Source organism: Odontesthes bonariensis, chromosome 8, assembly GCF_027942865.1.
Source record: "Odontesthes bonariensis isolate fOdoBon6 chromosome 8, fOdoBon6.hap1, whole genome shotgun sequence".
Lineage (NCBI taxonomy): Eukaryota > Metazoa > Chordata > Actinopteri > Atheriniformes > Atherinopsidae > Odontesthes > Odontesthes bonariensis.
Genome location: NC_134513.1, coordinates 10,209,917 through 10,236,574, shown reverse-complemented (window position 1 = coordinate 10,236,574; position 26,658 = coordinate 10,209,917). Strand labels below are relative to the sequence as shown.

The 26,658-nt window shown below is 39.7% G+C and overlaps 1 protein-coding gene across 3 annotated transcripts in view; it reads right to left on the bottom strand.

Annotated features, from left to right (window-relative positions):
* anks1b (ankyrin repeat and sterile alpha motif domain containing 1B) overlaps window positions 1-26,658 on the bottom strand; it is a 217,359-nt gene that overhangs the window by 133,545 nt on the left and 57,156 nt on the right. For all 3 annotated transcript variants that reach the window (XM_075471669.1, XM_075471666.1, XM_075471667.1), the window contains exons 3-5: window positions 24,023-24,179; window positions 5,797-5,949; window positions 2,937-3,080 (exon numbers count right to left, since the gene is read on the bottom strand). In XM_075471669.1, coding sequence (XP_075327784.1) covers window positions 2,937-3,080; window positions 5,797-5,949; window positions 24,023-24,179 — 454 coding nt within the window. The remainder of the gene's footprint in view (window positions 1-2,936; window positions 3,081-5,796; window positions 5,950-24,022; window positions 24,180-26,658) is intronic.

The following is a 26,658-nucleotide window of genomic DNA, read 5'->3' as shown; positions in this document are numbered from 1 at the left end:
TGTCAGGTTTGGTAAGCAAACTGCGACGCTGACTGCTCCCTGTGTCTGCCGCTTCCCAGCACAACTGTTTTGTGTCTTCGTTCAGACTCAGCAGCTCGCTGAAACTTAGTGACTGAACCCCAAAACTGTACAAGCTGTTCTTCTCCTCAGACCTTTTATGATCACATGAGCACAAAAACAAGAAAAATAAATAAATCTCAGTTGGAAAGAAGATCTCCCCCAGCAGGGGTTTTGGTGTTGACTGATAACGGTGAAAGAAACCTCCACAGATTCCACGGATACGATAAGTGTTTGCACATGTGTAGCCATTTGGTATACTGCTACATTCATAGACTTAATTGAGACAATGATCCCCAAATGTAATTTTGTAATATACTCTACCACCATAATGTGGACATTTAATTGAAATGTATCATCGAATCTGGATTTCCTCCATATCTAGATTGGGCAATCAAAGTCTTCTCAGGATAAATTCTAATAACTTTGAGATCCAAATATCCAAAAGTCTGGACTTTTACATGCAAAACAAACTAGAATCCTAATATACTGGTCTCTCTCGCTGGTAGTGCACCAATCTGCTTTTTTTGGGTTCCAATTTGATTTATATACAATCCGGTTTTAGAGCTCTTTCACTTGAACTACAATGTTATTATAATAGCATCCTTTATTTAGTCCTGCAAAGGGGAACTTACCAAGTTACTACAGCAAGTGGACGGCAAACAACACAAATAAGTCAAATTAAAATGAGGAAGATGATAACAAAAAGGAAGCAAACAGAACTCATACAAAAAAAGAAAAGCAATAAAAGAAGTAGGTCAAACGATTATTCGAGCAACTCAAATAACTAATACAAACCTCCATGTCATTTTTTTTTTTTTTGCTTTGATGCTTCGTTTAATCCACGCATGTTCTGAACATCTTAACACGTCGGTACTTCAGCCGCTGTTTTGTGATAAACATGATTCCCCTTTGCTTAACATCATTTGTCAGTATACCTTTGTGCCTCAGTGCTTGATTTCACATCATCAATTGATGAGTCTGATGAAAGTCATTCTCAAGTAACATTTGAGATTAACCACAAGGAACATTTAGTGACCCATTGATCTGCTCCCACAAATGGGCTTTTAAAATGAATTCACTGCACCGATGTTGCCTTTAAGTTACCTGATGGTGATTGTGTCAGATGACGCTACGGTTATCAAATCAGAACATTTTTAAAGCAGAGTGTTAGTCTGGAAATGCTTTTAGCGACCACAAGCTGACATGTGGCCTGATTTTCAGACATGTTTAACCCCATTACAAAAGAAAAAGAAAAGTTTGTGAATGAGACCAGCTTTATTGGGAATTCGGCTGTATTAATATACACTTAAGCTTTACAGTTTTTACCGAAAGGTGCAAAAAGTTGCAACTTCGGAGCACGTACAAGCGCCTTCCGCCAAGTTGAGACTAGTTCAGGATAAACACACGCAGGAGTGATTTGATCCCAAACTTTGAGGTCTTTGATTTCTCTCAGACCAACATGTTTACATGCACTTTAAAAGTCTAGTTTTGGTCTGACTAACAATAAGAGGTTTTTTTTCCCTACTGTAATGCAAACAGTCTCACTGAAGCTTGTAATTTCTGCAGTACAGTAATTCTGATCAAACAATCCGAAAAGACTTGATTAAAAGTCTCACACTGCTCAGTATAGTAGGTTTTCTACACTTCACATTCAACACAAGGAAGCAAAGTCACATAGTTCAGCTTTCTAGGAAAAAAATACAATACAATCTGGACAAAAAGACGACGTCTAAGAGGGCAGCAAAGCATGGCACCATTTTGACAAGATCTCCCAAAAACTAATGGTCCAGAAAGAGTCAGGACAAAGCCATATTTGATTCATTCAGACAACTCAGAATACACACAAAAACTGGATGTAAACTAAAGCAGCACAGAGCATAGAAGTCTAAACATTATGAAAGAAAGGGAGCAGTAATGAGGCTCCACATACTGTAGAGGACTGTCTCCACTTCCTCAGATGAAAATATGCAAAGAGAAGGAGAAAGGAGACTGAACTATCAGGACCTCTCAGGGACACTCTGTCCTCCTCCTCCTGTCCAAGTCTTTTCTCCCAATCAATTATTTATTCCTCACCACCACACCATGTGGAGCATATACAGCATGTACACGCTCTGAGATGCACATTCAAGAAGGTGGAAATATGCACTTTCCAAGCATCTATGCCTCTAGTGAATAATATACCCAAAAAGAAAGAAAAAGGAAATGCCATGCGCTTTTTCATTAAAAACACAGGACCATAACTTCTCAAAACCTTCTCAACTAAAAGTGGAATAAGATAATACCTACAAAATATTAAAGTAAATTTCCACAGTACTATTCACATCATTTCAACACTAGCAGCTGATGCATGTCTGGTGACACTGGTATCTTTGAATTATTACTATTATGAATTATATACTTATTTATTATATAAGTCTACCTTTAAAAAACATCCATCCAAAATGCATTATTGAACATTTTTCCTTTCCTCTGACCCGAATAAGAGAACAGTGATGATAAACTTGGCTCATGCAGTACAGCACTAACCAATATTTGAAATATGCTGCTCAATTCAAAAACTTGTTTGTATAACTCAAGGACAAAGTATCCTTTCTAATATAACGATGGGCTAAAGTCCTCATAATCCACAAAACTAAATGCAAGGCGGTCATTTAGGACTTATACTGCTCAAGCAAACCTTAAGCTGTTTTTGTCCATGCTAATTCAAACAGCTTACCACAAGGTGCCTCGCCTGAGCCAGACAAGCAAATACAAACAAGAAAAAAGATGCTATCATTATTACTCATAACAGGCTTTGTTAACATGATGAGTAGCTATCCTTTAAATATGACAGAGGCAAAGCAAAAAAAAATAGCCAAGAGAGGAAATCAACTCACCACACAGTTGACGTCCATGCCGGCCTCAAGCAGAGTCTGGACAGTGCTGTGGTGTCCATTGCGTGCGGCCAAATGAAGCGGAGTGTGCAGGCGAGTGTGGCTGGTCATGAGGTTTGGGTGAGCATTCACTAACATCTGTACCACCTGCACACAAAAACACAGCCACATGTCAGACATGAAGAGCAAACTAAAATGGACCACGAAGCCATTGTTCACCCTCTTCTGCCCACTTAAAGGATAAGACCGTTTTTTTGACATTGGGCCCTTGATTTCACATTATAACATGATGTTCTACTCACCCCTGCTTGTTGTTGAACATTTGGAGCTGTTCCGAAGATATTCGCGAGGCGTCTGGCTGCTCTCTTGAGATATTCGGCCATGAAACGGTTTCCTATGGGCAAGCTTATACAGGCAAAAACTATGCTGTTTATAATTTATTAATTACTGTACACTAGCACTGATAATGTGGAGGTGCGTCGCTTACTTAAAAAAATCCGGGTTACTAATTTTGAATTTTAGCCGAATGAATAAATAGACAGCAGGTCTGTGGGCTGTCTGTGGCAGTAGCACGACGAGGACGTCAGTAACACCCACTTTACGACAAAAAAAAAAATCAAAATTACAATAACCCGGATTTTTTTAAGTAAGCGACGCACCTCCACGTTATCAGTGCTAGTGTACAGTAATTAATAAACTATAAACAGCATAGTTTGTGCCTGTATAAGCTTGCCCATAGGAAACCGTTTCATGGCCGAATATCTCAAGAGAGCAGCCAGACGCCTCGCGAATATCTTCGGAACAGCTCCAAATGTTCAACAACAAGCAGGGGTGAGTAGAACATCATGTTATAATGTGAAATCAAGGGCCCAATGTCAAAAAACCGGTCTTATCCTTTAAGTAGAGATCATTTGAAATCTATGATCAAATTCAGTAAAAAGTTAAATAAAATAGAGATTGTGTGGTTTAAAAAAAAAAAAAAAAAAACGAATTTCTAAAATATCATAAAGATTTAGGTGCATAAATTTGGACGAGGCAATATATTCTATTCCAAGAGACCAGAGCCTGAAAGCCTTTAAAAAAAAAAAACAAACAAAAAAAAAAAACACAAAACATCATTGCATAAAATACACTATTTTGCACCATAAACATCACTTTGAATTATCCTCCAGTCAGAGTCACAGGGCCAGAGGTTTATGAGTTGAGGATGATTCAAAATCTTAAGCAAACTTTGTAGATGGTTGTCAACTAAGACTCCCTGTATGGGGATAAAATGTGTTTTTCTTCTCTGTGTTTCTGTTTAAGTTTATATGATGCTTTCAAATGCTCTGATTTGTAATAACCGCTAAGGAACGGTAGACCCCAATTCCTTAAAGGGGGATTCCGCGTGAGCAGTCATTCAAATTGGATAATCAGCTGGCAGCTTTCTTCCTTAACCAATCATGCCAGCAGGTCTGCTTGATTACTTGTTTTAGTGTAATTTCTTGTATTAAAAGCCATGTCAATCAACTTCAGCCTTCTCAAGCAGGAGGTCATTTTGCTTATATTTGATGGTGTGTGGCGTCTTTAACATCTCAGGTCATTCTCTCCAAAGCTTCGTCTGTCTTCTTCTGCCATGTGTTAGTTACATCTCCATGCAGCAGTAGATTCCACCACAGGGATTTCCCTTCATTACTATGCAGAAAGCTCTACCCTGCTGCCTTTATAAATTATTCATTCACACTCAGACAAACCTGTATGGTTTGACTGCAATTACCAGTTACCTTAGCAGAGAGAATGTGTGATTGCATTTGAACATCAGCAGACATTTGTAGCAGATACATCTCAGTGTGAATGTGCTGGTGTGAGACTTTTGTCACATTTCTGACAAAAAAATAAAAATATCACACTTCTATACATGTGTACCTGCCACCATCTCAGAGGGTTTTTTTTTTCTTATCAACCATACTCAAAGAAATCAGTAGCAGCTCATTATTTGAAATGGCTGACCCTCGCACCGTTCCTTGTAACGTCTAACTCCACACCAACTGCCTCTCTTCCTTGCCAGAAAGGATACATAATTCATGCAGACATCCAAGTTTACATTTCCAGATCCCACCCTGCCTACCAAACACTGGAGTGGGTAGTTTTCTTTTTGTTATTTTTTCCTTTAGATTTATCAATTTACTGTGATGGTAGAGAGCAAATCCAAATTCCAATCATACAATTATTCCAACATCAAATAATCAATTACAATGATAGTATATCAAACACATACATACTTATATTAGCCCTATGTAGTTGGAGCTTTAATTGTTTTGACAACAATTTAAGTTTCCCTATGCATTTCATCCAGACAAAACTGTAAAAACATCTATATGTTTGGTAGGCCCTGTGGTGAAAGGGTGAAAATACTGACACTTAGTCATGAAAAGACTAGCTTACCATTTACTGCCAGAACTAGCAAGCAATTTTGTCCTCTAGTTTAGCTACAAATCCATTTTCAATGCAAATGTTAGAAACAAACTTCACTTGTATCAATAAGCAGCAGATGTTTGCATCACAATCACACTTATTATGAAGACTTTCATTATCCTGGAGGGTCCCCTCTGCTCTACATTAAGCCGCTCTCATGGGGATTAGAGCTTCCACCCTCAAGATGTAGAAAAGGTCAAGTCTAGCATAGTGATATATCCCTTCAAATCTCTTCCATTCAAACTGTTAGCCAGGTGAAGACATCAGTCTGCTATAAAGTGGAGGGTTACTGATGTTGTTTTTCCAACCATTCTTGACACTGTACCATATAGCAGCATTTAATCTAATCATTGTGAGAAAATAAATAAAAGCAGCACTCTAATTCCAATTTTTATTTTTTCTTACTGACCTGCAGTCGTCCATAAAGTGCTGCCAGGTCCAGAGGAGTCTCCTGCCGGTTGTTTCTCATAGTCGGGTCTGTCAGCTCCTGGAGCAGCACTGAAGCCACCTCAGAGTGTCCATACTGGGCTGCACAGTGGAGTGCCGTTTCTCGCTCATGGTTCTGTGGAAGAGCAGAAAAAGAGATTGACACCAGGAAGCGTGAAGGTAAGAGGGAGAGGGATGAGAAGAGATGGGAGCAATGATGGTTGGTTGGGCAGAGAGACGAAGCACGGAGCAACGTGGGAGGAAGCGGAAAAGGTAAAAAAAAAAAAAGTAGGCAATTGGATGATTAGTGGGGCAGGAGGTAAGAGTGGATGAAAAGAAGGTGATAAAGGTATGGAAAGAATTGCAGAGAGGAATACGAGTTGATGGCATTCAATACTGATACACACAGTAAGACATGGAGAAAATACAGGTGAAAGGATTCGGACCTTAAGTAAAGAGAGAGGGAGAGGTGAGAAAAAAGAGCAATTAGCTTCATCTGTACTTGGACACAGGGTGAAATTCATGATGAAGAGAGCTACATTCTGCACACAGATTGTAGCTACCCATGAAACACATGTTCGGAGCACGACCTGTCTGGATGTACAAATTCCAAAAGTGTGTCAGGTTTTTAAAAGCTGCCAATGGAAATATGTAGCTTCCTGTCAGTGTATTGGAAGCATGCAGGCTGAAGCCAGAATGTTTTTCTCAAGCCCACGGGGCCTTTTCAATCCAACACACTTACTGATTTAGTACAGTATGTCAGTTTCCATTCAACAGCCCAATTACACTCAAAGGCTCTCTGGTTATGCTTACATTTATATTCTAGAACACCTCGCAGCAATTTAACAACAGTGCTCAATCCCATTTTATTAATTCCTGCTTTAAAATGCGTATACAAGATGCACCGCATCTCTGCTCTCAAAATCCTCTTTTAAAACCATTCTCAAAATTAAATGTCAAAACTGAAGACTGTGTACTTTGCACCACTTCAGACACGCTGGATAAACCGAGTGGTGATCAGCTTTCTAATCAGGTTCACAGGAAGGCATACGTGTCGGTCAGTGTATTACACATTGCATTCTTATAAAGCTCTAAAAGCAAAAGTACAAGGGATCAAAATTACATTTACATGCAATCACAGTCACGATGATAACATTTTCTGGGAAGCGCTACATTAATATTTGGGCAGATGATGGAAATTTCTGAATTTGTTAGTCCAAGTCCAAGTCCAGATAATGCTTTTTCTTTTATCTGGGCAGCAGCGTTAGTTGTGTATATGACATTATAGACATACTTTCAGGTACTTGGGGGTAACCAAGCAAGCTGTAAGCAATAATATCACTTTATGAAGTTGAGAGACAGCCTGCTGGCCTACTGATCCAGACGACACAGAACAATACAAGTGTTCAGTGTTTCTATCCCTTCAATTCAATTTATTTATATAGCGCCAAATTACAACAAATGTCATCTCAAGGCACTTAAATAATATAGTCCATTTCAAGCCAATTGGAGTTTAATTCATTGTAATCATAATTAATTTCAAAATAATCAAATTCATTCATATAATGAATCCCTTGTTCACAGTTGAAGTGAAGTTCTTTGTTGTTGAATTCTAAAAGCACAACCTAGTTAGTTGCCAGCTGGGTTTCCATTCATAAGAGAATCAAATCTGAAACAAGTAAAAGAAGAAACGTGAACCCAATACATTTCTAGTGGTTGTACTACGGTAGAAGATGTAGCCATCCTAACTGGATTTTAGAGCTCTTAGGCCCATCTCATTTGTTTAATTTCAGGCTTCTCATCTCTTTTCTTCTATAATTTTCTGCCCGTGACCCAGAAATCATTCGCAGCCACATATTTTGGCTATTCCTAAAATGCACCCAGAGAGAAGAACAAGAAGTGAAGATAAACCAGTATATCCTTGGTTTTATTTTGGCACCTGTGACTTCTGAAGGGGAGATGGTACATTAATCTTATAAGTCATTTACAGCTGTGTGCTGCAAGAAAACAACAGTTGCGTCACACCTCATAACTGAATGATGCTGGTTTAAAAACTGAGGCACTGACTTAAGGAAGTCGTATTTTGTCAAATGTTTTGTCACCTCAGCTCCTTTCTCTTCGTCTCAGTCACTCCCACTAAGGAAGCGATTAGAGGAGGTGAGGACAAAGACGCAAATATAGGAGACGAGTTGAGAAATTCAGTGTGGGAATTGGGAAATAAGATGAGAGGCTTTCTTCAAGGAGAAACAATTAGACAACGATTGCAATATATATATTCACCCGAGGAAATCAGGGGAATCAGAGAGAGCTCATCTGAGGGAACCACTTTAATTTCTGAGTAGAACAAAGTCGGTTGAATTTATAGTTTGTCAGCTCGGAACAGAAATGTCTGGGGAGTCTTGAAATGTCTAATGTTATTGTAATCTCTGCTTTTCCATTCCCTCTAATGTGCATCAACTTTTTTTCCTCCTATTTTTACCGTTTCAATTCCCTTTTACTTATTCATGTGTGATTCAAGTATTAAACATGCAAGTGTGGTGAGACTGAACCAAAATAGGAGCTGCTGTAAAATGAAAACAGTAAACTGAAGGACTGAATTTTTTTGTACTTTAAAATCCATAAAAAAATGAAATTGTGCTTGGGTTTAATAATCACATGTATCTAAGGCAGTCAGACTGTCACGCCCAGAGACTCTCATTTTTGGTTTTCATGTTTAGGTTATGTTTGTTTTCAGTCCATGTTTAGTTTTCCCTTCACTTCCCTCACCCAGGTAATTAGTTTATTCCCCTCACCTGTCCATTGTCTCCAGCTGCACTCACTCTCCAATCACTCCCAGCCCTCTATTTAGTTTCCTGCCTCCCCTGTCAGTTTTGTCAGATCTTTGCCTCTGTTACCCTTATCTATGATACCTGACCCTGCCTGCCTTGTTTCCCCATGTTCCACATTCCCTGTTTTGCAAGTTAAGTATTTATTTATTTACCCATGCCGTGTTAAGTTCCTTGTCTTGTTTTCGTTCACAACAACGTTTTTTTTCCGGCTTAGCCGTGTTTTACGTTGGTACTTTGTTTTTGCTGTTAAATAAATCTCCTTTACCTTCTAAGTCCGCATCCGTGTCCAACCTTCCACACCCTCACCCTGACACAGACATCTGCTATGATATAAGATGAATGTTTAGTTACACTGCCTGACTCATTCAGAGAAAGAGAAAGCTGTGTGTGTGTGTGTGTGTGTGTGTGTGTGTGTGTGTGTGTGTGTGTGTGTGTGTGTGTGTGTGTGTGTGTGTGTGTGTGTGTGTGTGTGCATGTATTTTAAAGGTTATGGGCATTCTGAGAAACTGTGGTCATGTCCTAGCTCTCTGGGGACCCTTGTCAACAACAATGATGGTGGGCTTTGGAGTCCTGCAGCACTGGATGAAAACAGCCCTATAACTACCGGGAAAGCTGAGCAGAGCAGCACGCAAAGGAGAGGTGTGATGTTTTAACATACCAGGGAAGAAGAGAAAGAGAGGCCAAGACTAATTTGCGCATGTACTTGAAAATGAATAAACTGACAATAACATATTGCTAAAAAGGATAGATTTCCTTAATGTATTTTTTTTGTCATCTCAAAATTAACATAAATAAATAATAGAAATTCTGTATGTATACTGAATCACGTAAACTATGTACTACTGAGTAATAAGTACTGACAAAGCTGCTGCCTGCCTTGGCCAGAACACACCGATCAGAGAGATTTAAAATCTCTCTGATCGGTGAGATGAGATCATTTCTTCAGGAAAGAACAGAATAAGTTTGCAAAAGTCTGAGTGATTACAATATTGTCCTTCATAACAAGGACACATAACTACACGAATAAAAAGATGTCATGGAAAAATGCAGAAATGGCAAGAATAAATGAGTGACAAAGCTGCTTAACAAAAATAAGCAATGTATTTTCTTTCCTCTCTAACCTTCATGCCTTTACAAAATTGCCTCCATTTTAATGTTATCAGCACCTTGAAAACAAGTTTAACACTTCAAATTCTGAAGACTCATTTATAAAAAGTTTTCCCCATTCTACTTCAATTCCCTACATTTATCCCCACACTTTAACCAATGTACCTCTAACTTCCATAATAACATTCCAAGACACCATGACCCCTCTCCACAGCTCAGATCCTATCTCAATGCTTCTCTTGCTCCCAGAGCCACAACCTCCTTCGCCTCCCACACTCATCTTCCTTCTTTCATTTGTGCCTTTGAGCAGTGAGAGATGAAGATATATAGTATGGGCTACAAATGAAAAAAAGAAAAGGCCCCATATGAAAATACACACATACATGTGATAGCTGCAAAAACACCAATATTGTGCTCCAGAGCTTACCCTGCGCCTCAGCCAATGACATTCCTCCATTCTCCCCAAGGTTTGCACACCCCTCCATTCATGGATGAATGAAACCTTCCGGAATAAGTCTGATTGCCAGGTCCACTGTACGTGAACCACAATAATCACACACTGTAATTCACATGCATAACAGTTTACTGGGATACGTTTTGGTCAGATTTTATAGAACAAACTCCATTTGCAAGAGGAACTGTTCAGTACTGGTAGCAGTTTTCATTTGTCAGTTTTGGTATTGTTTACTATAAGCAAACAACAATTGAGAGCTACACAGAGAACACTGACGAAAGGCTGTTATAAACTACAATACCAAAGAGCAACAATAAACACAGACCCCTTCAACATAACTAGGCAACTCCATCTGCTGATGAAGGTTGTGTAATACAACCGAAAGCTCTAGAAGAGCAATTAAATATACAATAATGTGAAATGGTTATCAACTATTGGTTATTCATCTCCACAAAGTGAGCCTTTGTTATCTCCTTAACATTTCTTTTTAGTCACAGATTATGTCACACAGATTGATAGCACACCGCGGATGTGATAACCAATGGGACAAAGATAGCAGCTGTTGTTGATGCTTCAGCTGATCCATTCCGTCTTGGTATTAAACCTTTGTTTGTCCAATCCACTGTACTTCACATACCCTGCTTAAGATGGGAAAAATGCCATGCCACGCCAGAAAAAAACGAGTGACAAACAGATGAACCCGGACACAGAGTGACAGAACAAGATAGATTGAGGTGGTGAGGAAGCAAAGGAAGAAAAAAAAAAAAAATCCACCCTCTCCATTCTCAGAGTGGGTTATGCATTTCCATTACACTCGCTCTGACAGCTTTCTGATATCATCTAGCACTCAGTGCATTGCTGCTGATTGGCCTGTGAGCAACAGTCATCTACTAAAGCCACATCAACAGGCATGGCAGCACATCACTGACATGCCCATAAAAATGGATGTCATAGCTCTCCCTTGAGCAGTTTGTGGCTCTGATGAAGCGTTAATGGTGACAAATTTAAAGAGGCTGAAGGACCAGCTGGATGTAGCCAACTTTAACAAAACAGCTGCATACTTTTATTATGGCTTCTGTAGGAATTTTTTATTTTCTCTTATACATTTCAAATATGTGAGCACCGCTTCTTTCATTTTTCTTAACTTAAAAACATATACTACTTTCATTCATACTATTTTAATTGCATTCACCCACACACAGTAAGACGTTTCCCCTGGTTAACACTATCAGCACAACTGTATCACAGTTCATCTGCATGGGACCAAAGAAACAGCTGCATTCATATAAATAAACACACTATCAGACAAGCCGAGGCTGAACTGAAACCAATGCAAGTGAAGCGCAGAGGAGTTTGTTACAACAGACACAGCGTTAATGCTGATGGACTGATAGAGGATGAGCTCCGTCTACATTACAGCATCTCATAATCCCAGCAGCTCAGTGCGCTGTTAAAAGAGAACCGAGTCAGTAAATGAAAACTGAAAAGGACGAGGCTTGCAAGGTGAACAGTTTTCCCCTCTCACTTAGCTTACATTATCATCAAAATTAATCTACATCTATAATTGTAAATACATTCTCAAATAGGCATGAATATTCGGTTTTGGCTTACAGCGTCTGTCCTGGTAATTTGATGAACACAATCTGTGTGGAAAAGCACAACAAAGCAGTTAACTGTTGCTCATTCTCACTTTAGTCTTACTTCAAACAGCTAAACCCATGAAAGAGATTAAGTTAATGATGGACAGAGCTATTCTTCACTGAGCTCTATGAGCACTCGGTTTTTTTCCCCAAATTACCATTCAGCCCAATCTGTGTCCGAACCACGATTTCAAATTTTACAAAACTTCTACCTGTGCTAATGTTAGCAAGTTAAAGCCCGGCAGAATCTAAGAATTGTAAAACAATCCATCCATCCATCCATCCATCCATCCATTATCTTCCGCTGGTCCGGGGATCGGGTCGCGGGGGCAGCAGCCTGAGCAGAGAGACCCAGACGTCCCTGTCCCCGGCCACTTCCTCCAGCTCTTCCGGGGGGACCCTGTGGCGTTGCCAGGCCAGCCGAGAGACATAGTCTCTCCAACATGTCCTGGGTCTTCCCCGGGGCCTCTTCCCAGTGGGATGGGCCCGGAACACCTCACCAGGGAGGCGTCCAGGAGGCATCCTAACCAGATGCCCGAGCCACCTCATCTGACTCCTCTCGATGCGGAGGAGCAGCGGTTCTACTCCGAGCCCCTCCCGGATGACCGAGCTTCTCACCCTATCTCTAAGGGAGAGCCCAGACACCCTGCGGAGGAAACTCATTTCGGCCGCTTGTATTCGCGATCTCATTCTTTCGGTCACTACTAGAAAAAAAAAAAGGAGAATTATCAAGAATGTGAACATGGAAAGTGAAGGAGACACCTGAGGCCAGTAAATGCAGTAACCGAGACCAGACAGATAAGGAAAGCAGCTACTGTATCACATTTTACAGCCAACTGATCCATCACCATCTCACTGCTGGTGAAGATCTAACGCAAGACACACACACACACACACACAACGTAAGATGGCATCAGCTGTAGACACTGAAATGCTGAGACCTAAATTAAAGTAAACAATACATCACCTTCATATCTTTAAATGTTTACACTGCCCCCTAAACAACAAAATCCTTCAAGATACTCAAATTTATAAAAACACTGAAAAGTAGCCAATTGTTTCATTTGAAATATCTAGGACCAGTAACTATGAATTTGTTTAAAAAAGTATTTAAACCAGAGGTTTTTAAAAGCGTGGAGAGGGTTTCTCCAGGGGAAGCCAAGTGGATGGCAATGAGGACAGCAGATATGATTGTGATGTGATAAAAGAGTTCATATACATTTGTTTTATTTGGTTGTCCAGCATTCACAAACCAACATGGGTCACTTGTTAAGCATGTATGGTATTACACATAATCATGATTCTATGGGAGTTTTTTTTCACTGCATCAGCATTCGTAAACCCCCGATTTAAACAATGAGCTAAATCATTAAAGATTTCATCTTTGCACACTTTATACTTCTAAACATTTTCCTACATTAGCGGTACGGAAATTTATCCTGGAGCCCTACAAAGGGACCTCAGTGTGTGTGATGCACCAGTGGATCCAAGAAGAACATACAGACTAAAGAAACCTACTCTAACCTGGAATATCAACATCAGAATTAGAAAGCACAGCCAGGAATTCAAAGAGCACAGACAACAGCAAATTAGCAATGCTAACACAAGCAGCCACAGTAACAAATGAAAAGCCATCCATTTAACAAATGGTTATCTTTATGGTAAATGCAACAGAAGTGTAAAGTGGATTCTGATTTAGGTAGATTTTTAAGATAAAATATTGAATGGCTTGGTCAGGCTTTAATCAGCAAGAGTGGAATTTAATTACACCAGCTTCAGTGTCAAGCACAATGGTTGGAGTGTGTCGCAGCCAGACACAGAGGACAACGTTATATTTTTGTTTTGACAACTTGACACCTGAGCACCAATCGGCTGTAAAATCTGTGCCAGTCGGTTTGGGTCTGGTATCCCACCCGTCTACATGGGTCTAGGTTCCAGCTTTCAAATCCCTGACATGTCTCCTGTTTAGTCCCATTTAGATTCAAGTGGTACTTTGTGGGTTTTAACACAAATCCAGCACCCATGAAGGCATCTATTTGTCATTAAAATGTATCTGGACACCGCTTCTGTCGCGGTGTTTATGCTTTCGTGTTTTATCAATAAGAACAATAAAATGGATATGTTGTTGTTTACAGTAACACCCTCACACACACACACACACACACACACACACACACACACACACACACACACACACACAATCTGCTCTCTGCTTGCAAAAAACAAACAAACAAACAAAAAAAAACACTCAGGGCTGTAAATTGTCTAGATTCAGACGATGAATGAGTTTTCTTTGCTGACCTTTGATTTAGAAGTCCACTGCACACAGCGAGCCAGGCTGTGGAAAACATATGACTTACCCTTTTTTTTTTTAAAGATTACTCATAAGAAAACATCTAACGGCTCAGTGTGACTGTGTGTTTTGGCAGCAGTGGGATAGCAGTGGCCGTTTGAGAGGACTTTCCCAGAGTGGTTTCTCCAAGTGGTAGCATGTGTTCTCAGAGAGGCAGGGTTCACATGTTGATCGCCGGGAAACATATGGTTTCATTTTGTTGTGTGGTAGCAACATGTGTGCATGATGGGGCATAAAATTACCAAGAATGTAAGGTGAATACACACAGGAATAAAACAAGAGAAAAGTTTATGGAAAGACGTGGAAGGCAAATGACCTCATGACCCATTACCCTTGCCTTAGTTCACACAGTCTCCAAGTTCCCAGAAGGCCTTGCTGCTGAAAGGCATTTTTCGTTTACGTACTCGCTCAATATTATGCTCTTGATCTCCTTGGGGAGAACAAATGAGTGAAAAAGAAAGGAGGATAAAAGAAACAGAAGGAAAACGTAATAGTATTACCCTCCATCCATCTGCTGTTGGAAAAGATAACATTCCTGGAATGGATCTGCTACACAGCGACACATACTCGTCAGTCAGTCACACACACACACACAAATATAGAATATAAACACACAACATCCCTTTAACTTGCCAGCCCAGATGTTAGATACAGAGGAAGCAGCCACAAAATTGTGTGCTGGTTCCCACATACCACATCTGCACTATGTCAATGGGAACGTCTGTAGGACATAACTGTCCCTTTCACTGCTCCAACCTGACGTACACAAAGTAATCGCAACAGTCCAGCTGTTCGCTGGGCAAGTACCTTGAGGTGCCTGGGAGTGTGTTATTCTAAGAGCTACAGATTTCAAACATAGGTCCAAAATTCCAATGATCCACCACCTACACTGCTCACAACATCATACAGAACAGTTTAGCGTTTATATTAAACTATTAACCTTCCATGTAGGGCTGTCGCGGTGAGGGAATTCCCACCGCGGTGACTCATAGCCGCTCAACAGCGCGGTATGCGGGGTTATCGCATTTTTGTTCATTAGGCTACTTTCCACGACACGCAATGTTAGATGAAAATCGAGCGCATAATCCGTCTTTTTTTCCCAGCGATTCTGACATTTCACTTTGCTTTGCCTGTCATTTACTCGCTCACAGACCAACATAGCGGAGATCAAGCAGCGCATACCCCAGTTCTGCAACATTGTTGCCAGTGCCACATGGCAAATATCAACATTGTTGCAGACCTGCGCACGTTTCGTTTACTTATGACGGAGAAAAACAAAGCAGATCAGTGCAGCAGTTGAGCTCACGTGTCCGGGATACAGTTTTTTTTTTAACAGACTGCCGCCGACCAACCAACCCAAGCTGAACTTTAACTGTTTCCGCGAAGTTGTTAGAGCTTATTTCTGGCACGGCACATTTTTTAAACGCTTTTTTTTTTTTTTTAAATAGTTTCACCTACACAGTTTTGTTGAAATGATCAGGTATTTCCCAACAGCAAATGTGCACACCAAGCTGTGGTTCTGTGGAAGCTAGTTTATTGTTGATATTAGACGATCGCATTTACAACGTTAAACATGGATAATAAGGGAAGATTCAAAGCCATAAAGTGTCCGGACTATAGGCAGAGGAGTAAAGCCGAGATAAAGGTAGGCCACTGCATTTTATTTTAACTTCTATTGCTACGACACTGAGTAGGCATATTCTTGTAATATCAGCTGCTGAGGGAGAATGAGACCACAACGAGTAGCATGTGTGCGTGCGTGTGTGCGTGTGCCTATATGCAAAGATGACGACAGAAACGCAGCACCTCGCTGTGTTAATGTGTTTCTCCTGCCTTAAGGGGAATATACAATGTATTATTATTACTGTGCTGGCTTTAAAAAAGTATCAGTTCTGTCAGTTGCTTTGTATCTACTGTGCAGTCTTAAAAACTCTTTTAGTTTCTCGAGTTGTTCTGCGCGTGCAAGCGGGCGTGCGGTGGTGGCGGTGGCCTGGACACGCACCGCGGAGGTCCTCTCAGCACCGCGGTGATTGCATTTTGCGGTTATCGCGACAGCCCTACTTCCATGTATCCTGTAATCATACTCAACATATCTTACTAAAAGATTACATGGTGGCATATGTTATAGAACCATATTAGAGGTTCGGTGTTCAATCCCTTATCCAATTAATTCTAACTTTGGTGGTGCTTTTATTATTTGGTTTTTGTTTACCATGAATGAAATGAAAATTAAGAATTTAGTCAGCTACTAAAGAAAATCCTAAGTTGAAGCTATTATTTGCATTGTTCTTAAGGTATCTATGTCATCATACCCCTTTCTTCACATTTGATTTTCCAGTAGTCAAATTTGTGCATTTAAGATGGTAAAATAAACACTGTAATATGCTCAATTTAGAGACATCTATAACGTATAACCTGAAGCAAATGTCCTTATACAAGAATATAAATAAATGAATAAATAAATAATGACTGTATTAGAATTGTCATTGTTTCATTGCTGACCAAACTTATTTTTAACTCAACATTAAATCTTTCAAACTGCCCCTTAATGAAGAAGGCAGCAAAGAACATTTACGTTTGACATTATGATAAAGCGTGTTTAAGTTTTGTGCTCCCAAGCCACAGTTTCCAGGACTCAGTGTTAAAAAAGTGTGGATTAATGTAATAAAAAAATATCTAAATGCAATTTACAGTACGTTAAAAAGTTGTTGTGCAACAGTGGGCCTTATGAAATACATAATATAACATTGAATAAATCTGCCTGCACTTTAGTGCTGTGGTGGAACGCACGTGGCTGCATTACCAAAGGCAAGGCAAGGCAAGGCAAGGCAAGGCAAGGCAAGGCAATTTTATTTATAGAGCACAATTCATACACAGGGCAATTCAAAGTGCTTTACAGCTACATAAAATCACAAGAAGGCAATAAAACCATTAAAAAGGAATAAAAAAATAAAAAAAAGAAATTAAAAAAGAAAGAAATTTAAAACCCATTAAAAAGGAATAAAAAAATAAAAGAAAGAAATTAAAAAAGAAAGAAATTTAAAACCCATTAAAAAGGAATAAAAAAATAAAAGAAAGAAATTAAAAAAGAAAGAAATTTAAAACCCATTAAAATAATCATTAAGTAATTAAAAAGTGAAGAGTGCAGATAAAATACTTTCAGGTGTCATATGCACAGCTAAATAGAACTGTTTTCAGCCTGGATTTAAACATTGTCAGAGTTGAGGCCTGTCTCACATCTTCTGGAAGACTGTTCCAGATTTTAGGGGCATAAAACTGAAACGCAGCCTCACCTTGTTTAGTCCTGACTCTGGGCACCAGCAGGAGACCCCTCCCTGAGGTTCTCAGAGCCCGAGTTGGTTCATATGGCTCTAACATGTCAGAGATGTACTTTGGCGCTTGACCGTGAAGAGACTTGTACACAAGCAGAGCTGTTTTAAAGTCTATTCTCTGAGCGACAGGAAGCCAGTGCAGAGACCTGAGCACTGGACTAATATGGTCGTATTTCCTGGTTCTAGTCAGGACTCGAGCAGCAGCGTTCTGGATGTACTGCAGCTGTCTTATAGCCCGTTTAGAGAGCCCAGTGAGCAGGCCGTTACAGTAGTCTAACCTGCTGGAGACAAACGCATGGATCAGTCTCTCTAAGTCTGGTTTAGACACTATTCCTTTGATTCTGGCAATGTTTTTTAGATGGTAAAAAGCTGCTGATGTTACAGATTTAATGTGGCTGTTAAAGTTCAGGTCTGAGTCCAATATTACCCCGAGATTTCTAACTTGATAGTTAGGTTTTAGAGAGAGAGTCTCAAGGTGACTGATAACACTTTCTCTTTGTTTCTGTGGGCCACAGACAATGATTTCAGTTTTGTCTGAGTTTAGCTGGAGGAAATTGTTTTGCATCCACACACTGATCTGTTCGATGCAGCGACACAGTGTATCTACAGGCCCATGTTCTCCTGCCGTCAGTGACACGTAGATCTGAGTGTCATCTGCATAGTTGTGGTAGGACACATTATAGCTGCGTATTAGCTGGCCTAGTGGAAGCATGTACAGATTGAACAATACGGGTCCCAGGATTGACCCCTGGGGAACCCCACAGGTCATAGCCATTTGGTCTGAGACACAGTTACCAATTTCAACAAAATATTTCCTGTCCTCCAGATAGGACTTGAACCAGTTTAAAGCACGACCAGAGATTCCCACCCAGTCTTCTAACCTCTGTAATAAGATCGCATGGTCAACTGTGTCAAAGGCAGCACTCAGGTCCAGCAGAACTAAGACTGTGACTCTACTTGCATCTGTGTTCAGGCGGATGCAGCTTCTGCACCTTGTCAAGTCAAGGTAACACTTTTTATCCCTTAGGAAAATAATAATACTTTAATACTAACATATGACACCAACAGCATTGATTTTAAGAACTTCTAATTCATGCTCCTACATTGTCTCACAGACAGCAAATAACAGATGTCAGACATTTAAGTCATCCAACACTTGACACTGGCAATGACATGGGAGATACTAGGGAGCACTGAATCTAATCAAATGCAATGCTTCTATCCTATGATGATCCTATGAGCCAATGCTCCAACTCTCCACCAAATTTCATCAAATTCAGCTTAGCACTGGAAGCGTACTGAAAGACAAACAGCAACAATAGTATTTCTCCATCTAAGCTCTCACAAAAAAAAGCAGAATGTCACTGGGCTGTTGTCACTATTATTGAGAAAAGTTTACAGTCCTTTCCAACAAAGAAGTCATGCTGGTTAAGGTATCCTTTGTGGTCCATAACAAAAACAGCAAAAAAAGACCAGGGGATGACGAGATAAAAGGAAATGTCTAGAGGGAAAGACCGTCCTAGTGGAAGGTTGGTACTCTAGACCGTTGAACACGGTGATATCACAAGTAGCCGCAAGTATGTAATTACAGAGAAAATTACAACAGGAGTATAAGTGAGGCAGCAAATCCTGGTGACATATATTAATGAGGAAAAGGCGGATAAGTATATGAGCAGTATCAGTACTGGTATCAATTGTTCCTAAAGATACTGACTTCTACAGTCTCTTCTTCTCTTATACAGAAAAAATCCCTTTTCTCTCTTCATTAAACAGGATTTTCCAGTATCTTTTCTCCTGGTTCGAGTTAATAATCCTGCTGACATCACCTGGCTTTAGGTACAAGATGCACACTACAATGATGGGTCAGAATCAATTTAATAGAGGCAGTGACAGTTATCCCAATGGTTAGGAGTCAATCAGCTGTCAGACAAAACCAATCACAACAGAGGTGGATTCTACTGTTTAGTTCAAGGGGGAATCCTCTATAATAAGAGACAAAAAACAAACAAGCAAAAAAAATAAGAAAATAAGAAAATAGATAACCAATGCAAGACTTTTCAACATGGTTACAGTTATGACATTTTACTTGAAAGCTACCATTATTCATCTGCTAAACACACTGGAGGAAAGTTCACCAACTCCCATCTCAATCAGTTTCCAGTTCATTTCATGTTCAGATACAGAACACCGAGTGTCTGATGATCTAACATTGAAAAAAAGCTAGCTAAACTCAAAGTTTATTCTTTTAACTTTCTTAGTGAAAGTTGAACTCTCTCTAGGTCGTCCTCAGACGACAGATGTCAGACATTTAAGTCATCCAACACTTGACACTGGCAATGACATGGGAGATACTAGGGAGCACTGAACTCAGGCTCCCTTTAATCTCTTCCTTTCTACATTGACAAGTGTAGCAATCCATCATGTTATGGTTGAGGAAAACTTCACCTTTAAGGATGTTGTTTTCTATCTAAAAAAACCTAACGGAGAAAAAAGAACCCATCTTGAAGTATGGTCTTAAGCGGTTTATGAGTCAGTCTGAGTGTGAGAAAGAGAGATCACAAATAACTTGACAGTCCCCAAAACAATGCATTTGGCCTCACGAGAAGAGTGCAAGCATCGAGTAAACAGGCAACCTTTCTCTATCAATCACTGTCTCTTACACACACATAAACATGGGCGCACACTGTCTGCATAATCATCTCCAGTCTGGCGGCCTCCACCTCTCATACTCGCATGCTCCCACTATAAGCAAAAACAGCTGTGAATGGAAACTACTGGGACCAATTTAGCAATAAACGGAGAGCTGGAACTGGTTTACGGCCAACTAATAACATCCACTAACCTCTAATAATCATCTGTTGGCTCCAGAGTGGAACTGACCCACCTACACACCTCTGCTGCCTCCATTTCTGTCAACCTCCCACATGTTTCTTTACAGTCTCAGCACCTTTCACACTCATTACAGCTTCCTCCTGCGTCCTTCAGCAGCCATGTCACCATTTTTCACCTCAAGAATAAAAGAGAGGACACGTGTTCTCTTCATGCCAGAAAAAAAGAAAAGAATTAATACGAAGACTCCAAGAGCTGCCCAATAAAATAACGCTGCGACACACTCAACCTCTGACACAAGTAATGGTGTGCGAGGTTAGAGTAATGTTATTGCGAATCGGGTGATGCACAACCAACGGCTTGATACTGTAACTCATGATATGTGCGAGTGTTTATGAGTATATATCACCCTGACTGATGCATGCATACCCTTCTTACGGCTGTAGACATGACAGACAGGGAAAATATGGAGCTTAGGCCTCGTAAAAACACAAATGCTTCATAAATCTCACTCTCTGATTTATGTTTACAACCTGAAAATAACTGCACGCTCACTATAGCAACACTGTAACAGGAAGACTACTGTATAGACGCGCAGTAAACAAAAACAAAAATTTCAGTTTAATGTGGGCTAAACCAATATTTTGCAAACGGAAGTGTTTTGAGGACAAATAAGCTCTACAACTTAAAAAGTGTTAAAGAGAAGGCTCGCTGGAGTTTGTGTGTTGCTCTGGCTGTGTGCAGCCAAAGCGTGAGGTCTGTAGCCGAGTGTATTCAGTGTTAAACATATACGGAGGTAGATGGAAACTGATAACAGAGGAGATAAAGCCACCCTGTTAAGAAACAAACCTAACAGTGAGATATATGACGTGAAAACAATTTCTAAACAAGTAATCAGTGTGACTAAATCATTTAGCAAGAATGGTGTCAGATCAGGATACATAAAAGGTCATTTTCTGTTTTTATTCTCAAAGGAATGCTATGTCAGTATAATAATATCAAATACCACAAGGTACCTCTTAAAAAGTCGTTATTACGCAGTATCTTGTGAAAAAATTCTGTGTTTCTCAAAAGCTTGTTAAATACACACAAAATAAAGTTCAACTTGCAGGTTAACAATTAGCGTCTTAAAGTGACTGAGCGTAAAAACTGGGAGGAAGCGTTCGGTTATATGTGCCTTAGAATACCATTTAGAGATGTTTTAGTATGAGACTTTTGTACATTTTAAAAAACAACTCAGATGTGACATGGCATAAAGAGCAATAATAATAAAAAGGTCAAATGGAAATAAAATGTGAACTTTGTCATTGTTGAATTTGTAAGCTACATATTCATACATTTTCTTTCAGAAGAAAAAAATAGGTAAATCCCTGAGGTTGTTAACCTGAAAGTTTAACCTTAACATTATTTTATCAGTCGTCTGTTACAATTACATCCAGTTAAATGATAGCAGGTATAGAACACCAGCACTCACTGACATGTAGTCCAGTTTAATAAGAGGCGACACTCAACACGAGCACATTCAGCCTTCATTAGTGTTGACTCTTGCCCCTTATTAAACTGGTTTATATGTCAGTGAGTGCTGGTATTCTGTAAATGTTATCATAAGATAAGACCTTGCACCTGTGTGGTCTTTCTTATACTTACAAAGTTGTTAACACTTTTTGTAAAAATACTTTCCACTCATCCTTCCTGCAAAAAGCTTCTAATCTTTTGAGAGATAATTGCTCTTTTGGGGTTTGTCGACACATTTATGATCATTTCTAGATTGGGACACTGTGAGGGACTTAGCTTTAGGTAGTCCAATGCGGATTTTATGTGCGTTTAGGATCATTATCTTGTTATAGAATCTTTTTTTCCTTTACAGAGAGCAATCAAAAATTATTGAATCGTTCCTCTGCCAGGAAACATTTCCAGTGCCACTAGCTGCCTCGACTTAGAAGTGGGATAAATGTTTGTTTCATGTAATTCTGCACACTTTTTCTCTAAACCTATTTTTGCAGGTGTTGCTGCACAGTGTAACAACCCTCCAGAGCCTGTTAAATCTTACTGAAGGTCTACTGCAATCAGACAAAGACTTATTTACCTTTTCTTGCCATCATTCCAAAAAGCGTCCCTCCCACCATTCTTGCTTTACAGCAACTGCTTAATTATATCATGGTCAAAGGAAACTACAACATGATAACACTTTGCTATTTTATCATAACCTTCACCTGCTTCGAGGACATTTAACATTCAGATCTGTAGAGCTCAGCAGCTGCATAGAAGAGCCCAAGTGTTGGGAGAAGGTTCAAAGAGCCAGAGTATTTACCATTCACTGAAAATGACTTTTTTTGTTTTCCCTTTTCAAAAGATCACCATCAACAAGCCATAATTCTAAGCAGCTAATTAGGGTCCAAGGTAAAACTTATGACAGCATGCTTGATATTAAAAAATCTTAAATTCCACAACTCAATTGTTCACTCCTCTGTAAAATAATTCAGCTCCATTAGGATTTCCCTCAAGGTAATGGTCTATTCAAAGACCACATTTAGCACGACGAAAACAATAAAGGGTACAAAGTACAAACACATCAATACACACCGACTGTGCCTGGAAGTCAGCATCCATGTGCAATAACTTCAACATCACAAGCTCCCAGTCTATTTGAGTCCTGTGCACAGCAGCTCAGTCAGCTCAACAAATCATTGACATTGTAAAAAGAAAATTACCCATGTTCACTTGCTGACAAACCTCTTCATTTCAGGGGCAAGGGAGGCCATTTATAAGGGGAAACAATTAGACTAACAGCTCTCAGAGGAAAACTATTTAGCTAATGATGACAAGAAAAAAAACGTGCTTATTAGATATTACAAAAAAAAAGAAATCTTATCCAGTCACAATTTAGCCCACAATTCTGATTTATACAACTCCCTGTGTGGCATTTGCTAATTTCCATAAGCAATGCATCAGCGAGCATAAATATGCTGCAAGCAAAGATGGACAGAAAAAAAGGGAGGGAGGAGAAGAGGGTCATTTTTGCTGATGAGAAATGACAGCAGCGGCAGGCTGAATGCTCCCAGTGTTGAAATGTTCATCAGCCTGTCAGAGCGAGATCACAGGAAGCTGTAAGGGATCTGCGCTGCTGGCCAGAAGCCACGAGAACACGACCTACAGCAGCATCACTTTATATGCTCTGAGAAATACAGCTCAGAAACTTTAAGTAGATAAGAGCTCCTTGTTCTGGAAGAGGAGCAAAGCCACAGTTTTACCATTTAACATGTAAATGGTCTGTACTGTAGTGGGCCTTTGAGAAAACTACTCTGCAACAAAAAGACAGGTTTGACCTGTAGTAGCCCAGTCATTAAATTTTACGTGTGCTCTATTGCGTCCAGTGAATATGCTGTGAGTTCCAGAAAAAAGTGAACGGCCAGTGCCAGAACTTGAAAAGCCAAAGTAGTTTAGTGCTGAAATCATTAAACTGTATTAATCTGAACTATGAGGCGCAGAGAGTTTAGGCCTACTTTCTTCTTAAAGGACTCCTAAGCAGGGCAGGCTACAGCCAATATTTGATATGACCCCAGCCGCTCCTTCAATTATTTCAGTATTCATAATCCGAGGTCACCTTAGGAGTGGGGACTGTCACCTGTGTTCGACTGAGAGGAGATATAATGGGGCTCAACTTACCTGTTGGTTGACCCGACAGTGTGAATGGTTGTGGTGGATGAGGATGCGAACAATGTCCACATCGCCCCTCCAGGCAGCCAAGTGTAGAGGGAAACAGCCCTTGCTGTCAGCCACATTTGCTGATGCTTCAAACTGGAGCAGTTTCAGTACCACATCCCTAAAGAAAGAAACGGATAAAAAAAAAAAACAGATATAGTTTAACTAAATCAACAGGCCCCTCTCTTGTGGAATAAGCTGCCAGTAAATGTCCGGGAAGTAGACATCCTTTCCACTTTTAAGACGAGGCTTTAAACTTTCCTTTTCGATAAAGCTCATAGTTAGGGCGGTTTCTTCCTAACTATGGACGACAAAGACAAAGGGAAGGGAGATTGGACTGAAGACAAGTTTCGGTGTTGGTTTCCTTAGCTAGGAAATCGTTTTTGTGGATTATTTTGAAAATAATTATGATTACAATGAATTGAACTCCAATTGGACTATATTATTTAAGTGCCTTGAGATTACATTTGTAGTAATTTGGCACAATAAAAATAAACTGAATTGAATGAATAAATAGAACAAATGAAAGACAAAAGAAAGAGGCAGTAAAGCACAGCTGTGCGCTAGGACCTGAAGTCCTTGAGAGACACATTTTTTACAAACCCTGCAGCACACATTCATTATTCTCCACTCAATCATTATCATATAATTAAATCCAACCCTTAAACATATTGCAAAAACATTCTTATTCCAAAAGGTGGATAAAGTAATCAAATCTTTTTCTTCAGAAAAATTATTACAACTATGTAAAAATACTCCACAACAAGCGCTTAAAGCAGAAACTTAAGGAAATGTACTGAAAAAGGAACTTAAGGAAAATGAGAAAACTCATAACTTTCTATGACCTTGGTGATAGCTTTACAAAGCATCAGAATTTTAATGATTTGGACAGCAGTTTTCAAAGCTGTGAACACTCTTAATTGGCTCCAAAAAAAAAAAAAAAAAATGGAATGTTCTCCATAACTGTCAACAAAGAAACTATGAAGTTCTACAGATAACTGATCTCCTTCCTTTATGAGTCAGCAACACATTGCTTTTTTTTTGCATCCAAATTAAACAACTGACAATCTTTTATTTTTGCTAGGTTAAGTTGGGTTCAGCATTTAATCTTTGTTTTTGGTGAAAATATTCAAAAGTAGTGTAAGCGTAGTTTTTGATTACAGAAATGTAACATCCCTTGTATATCAGGTTTATGCCACACAACTTAAAGCGGCAGTAGGCAACTTTTTTTTAGTCATATTAGCTTGAACTGTCATGGGATTCTGGAAGTAGAATATTAAATAGGCTGTTTAGGAAAAATAACGAATTCTGTAGCTCCCTCTGAAGCCTGTAATCATGCTTGCAAAAACCGAGCGCTCCCGGCTGTTTTTAACCAATCAAGTTACGGTGGAGGAATCCTACCTGTCAATCACAGCTTGTGCACACGCTGCTGAGCGTGAGTCTTCCCCAGCTTGTGTGCGCTCACACTGGTGTGAACTCACGTGCACAACCTCGTCCACAGAGGGGGAGGGGTTTGGGGGGCGATTCGGAGCTTGTTAGAGGTTGGGGGAGGGACCTGAAAGTTGTATCAGTTCGAATTTTCCGACTTTAGACTCGCAATTTTGAAAACTTGCCTACTGCAGCTTTAAACTGCTGTTATTTTATAACACCTCTACTTGAAACCAGTGAAATCAACTTTGAGGTCCTGGGGAAAATAATTAAATTTGAAAAAAAGAGAAGAAATACATTTTTATATACAAACTGATAAAGTTATGTTGCCAGAATGGAACAGGAAGAACCCTGGAAAAATAGAAGTGAAACATCTAGACAGTTTATATCAGAGAAATTAGAACAACCTAACCAGCATTCTGTATTAAGAGCAAAATGCCTGAGAAAAAGCGCAGCCCTAACATGTGTTAACCAAAATGCACATTTTCCCAGAGATGACTTGCATATAGCTTCTCAAGAACATGAAAAATTAATAAGTGATCATATTACATATAAAGGGAGGACGTTAAATAGATGTCTGCTAGCTTCTGTTACTGATTCAGAATATGTCAACGTCTGTTTTAATTTACTACCGGGATGATGCTGCAGGCATGCTTTTCTTTTCTGATCTTCCAGTTAACAGGTCATACCACTTATTTTTGTTTTATTACGAAAAGATATCGGAGGTAAATTAATCATGGATCGTGGGAAATACTTTTAAGTTCATAGTACCGAGTAGTCACATAGGAAGGGGGGGGGGGGGGGGGGGAGTCTTGTATGCATCGACTTTATAGTCATGTCACAAGTCCTCAAAACATATACAATTCACGAAGTACCAAGAGATTCTGACCCATACAAGACCATTCTTAAAAACTATTTGGAATTTGAGGTATTTACAGCAGCCTATAAGTCAGTGATCATAAATTCCCCCCCTGCAGGAGGCACTGAAATTGTTCAGCTGTACACTAAATAACAAGAACAAGGGTCTTGGTATAATGCATCTCCTCGTATAAATAACTGCTACACAATCAAAAGCTTCGTTTGAGCAAGATATCCAAGTGGTATCATCAGTGGTACTGTTCTATATTAGGAAGACTGCAGCTGCAGTTGCAGTTGTCACCGTCGTTGAAAGA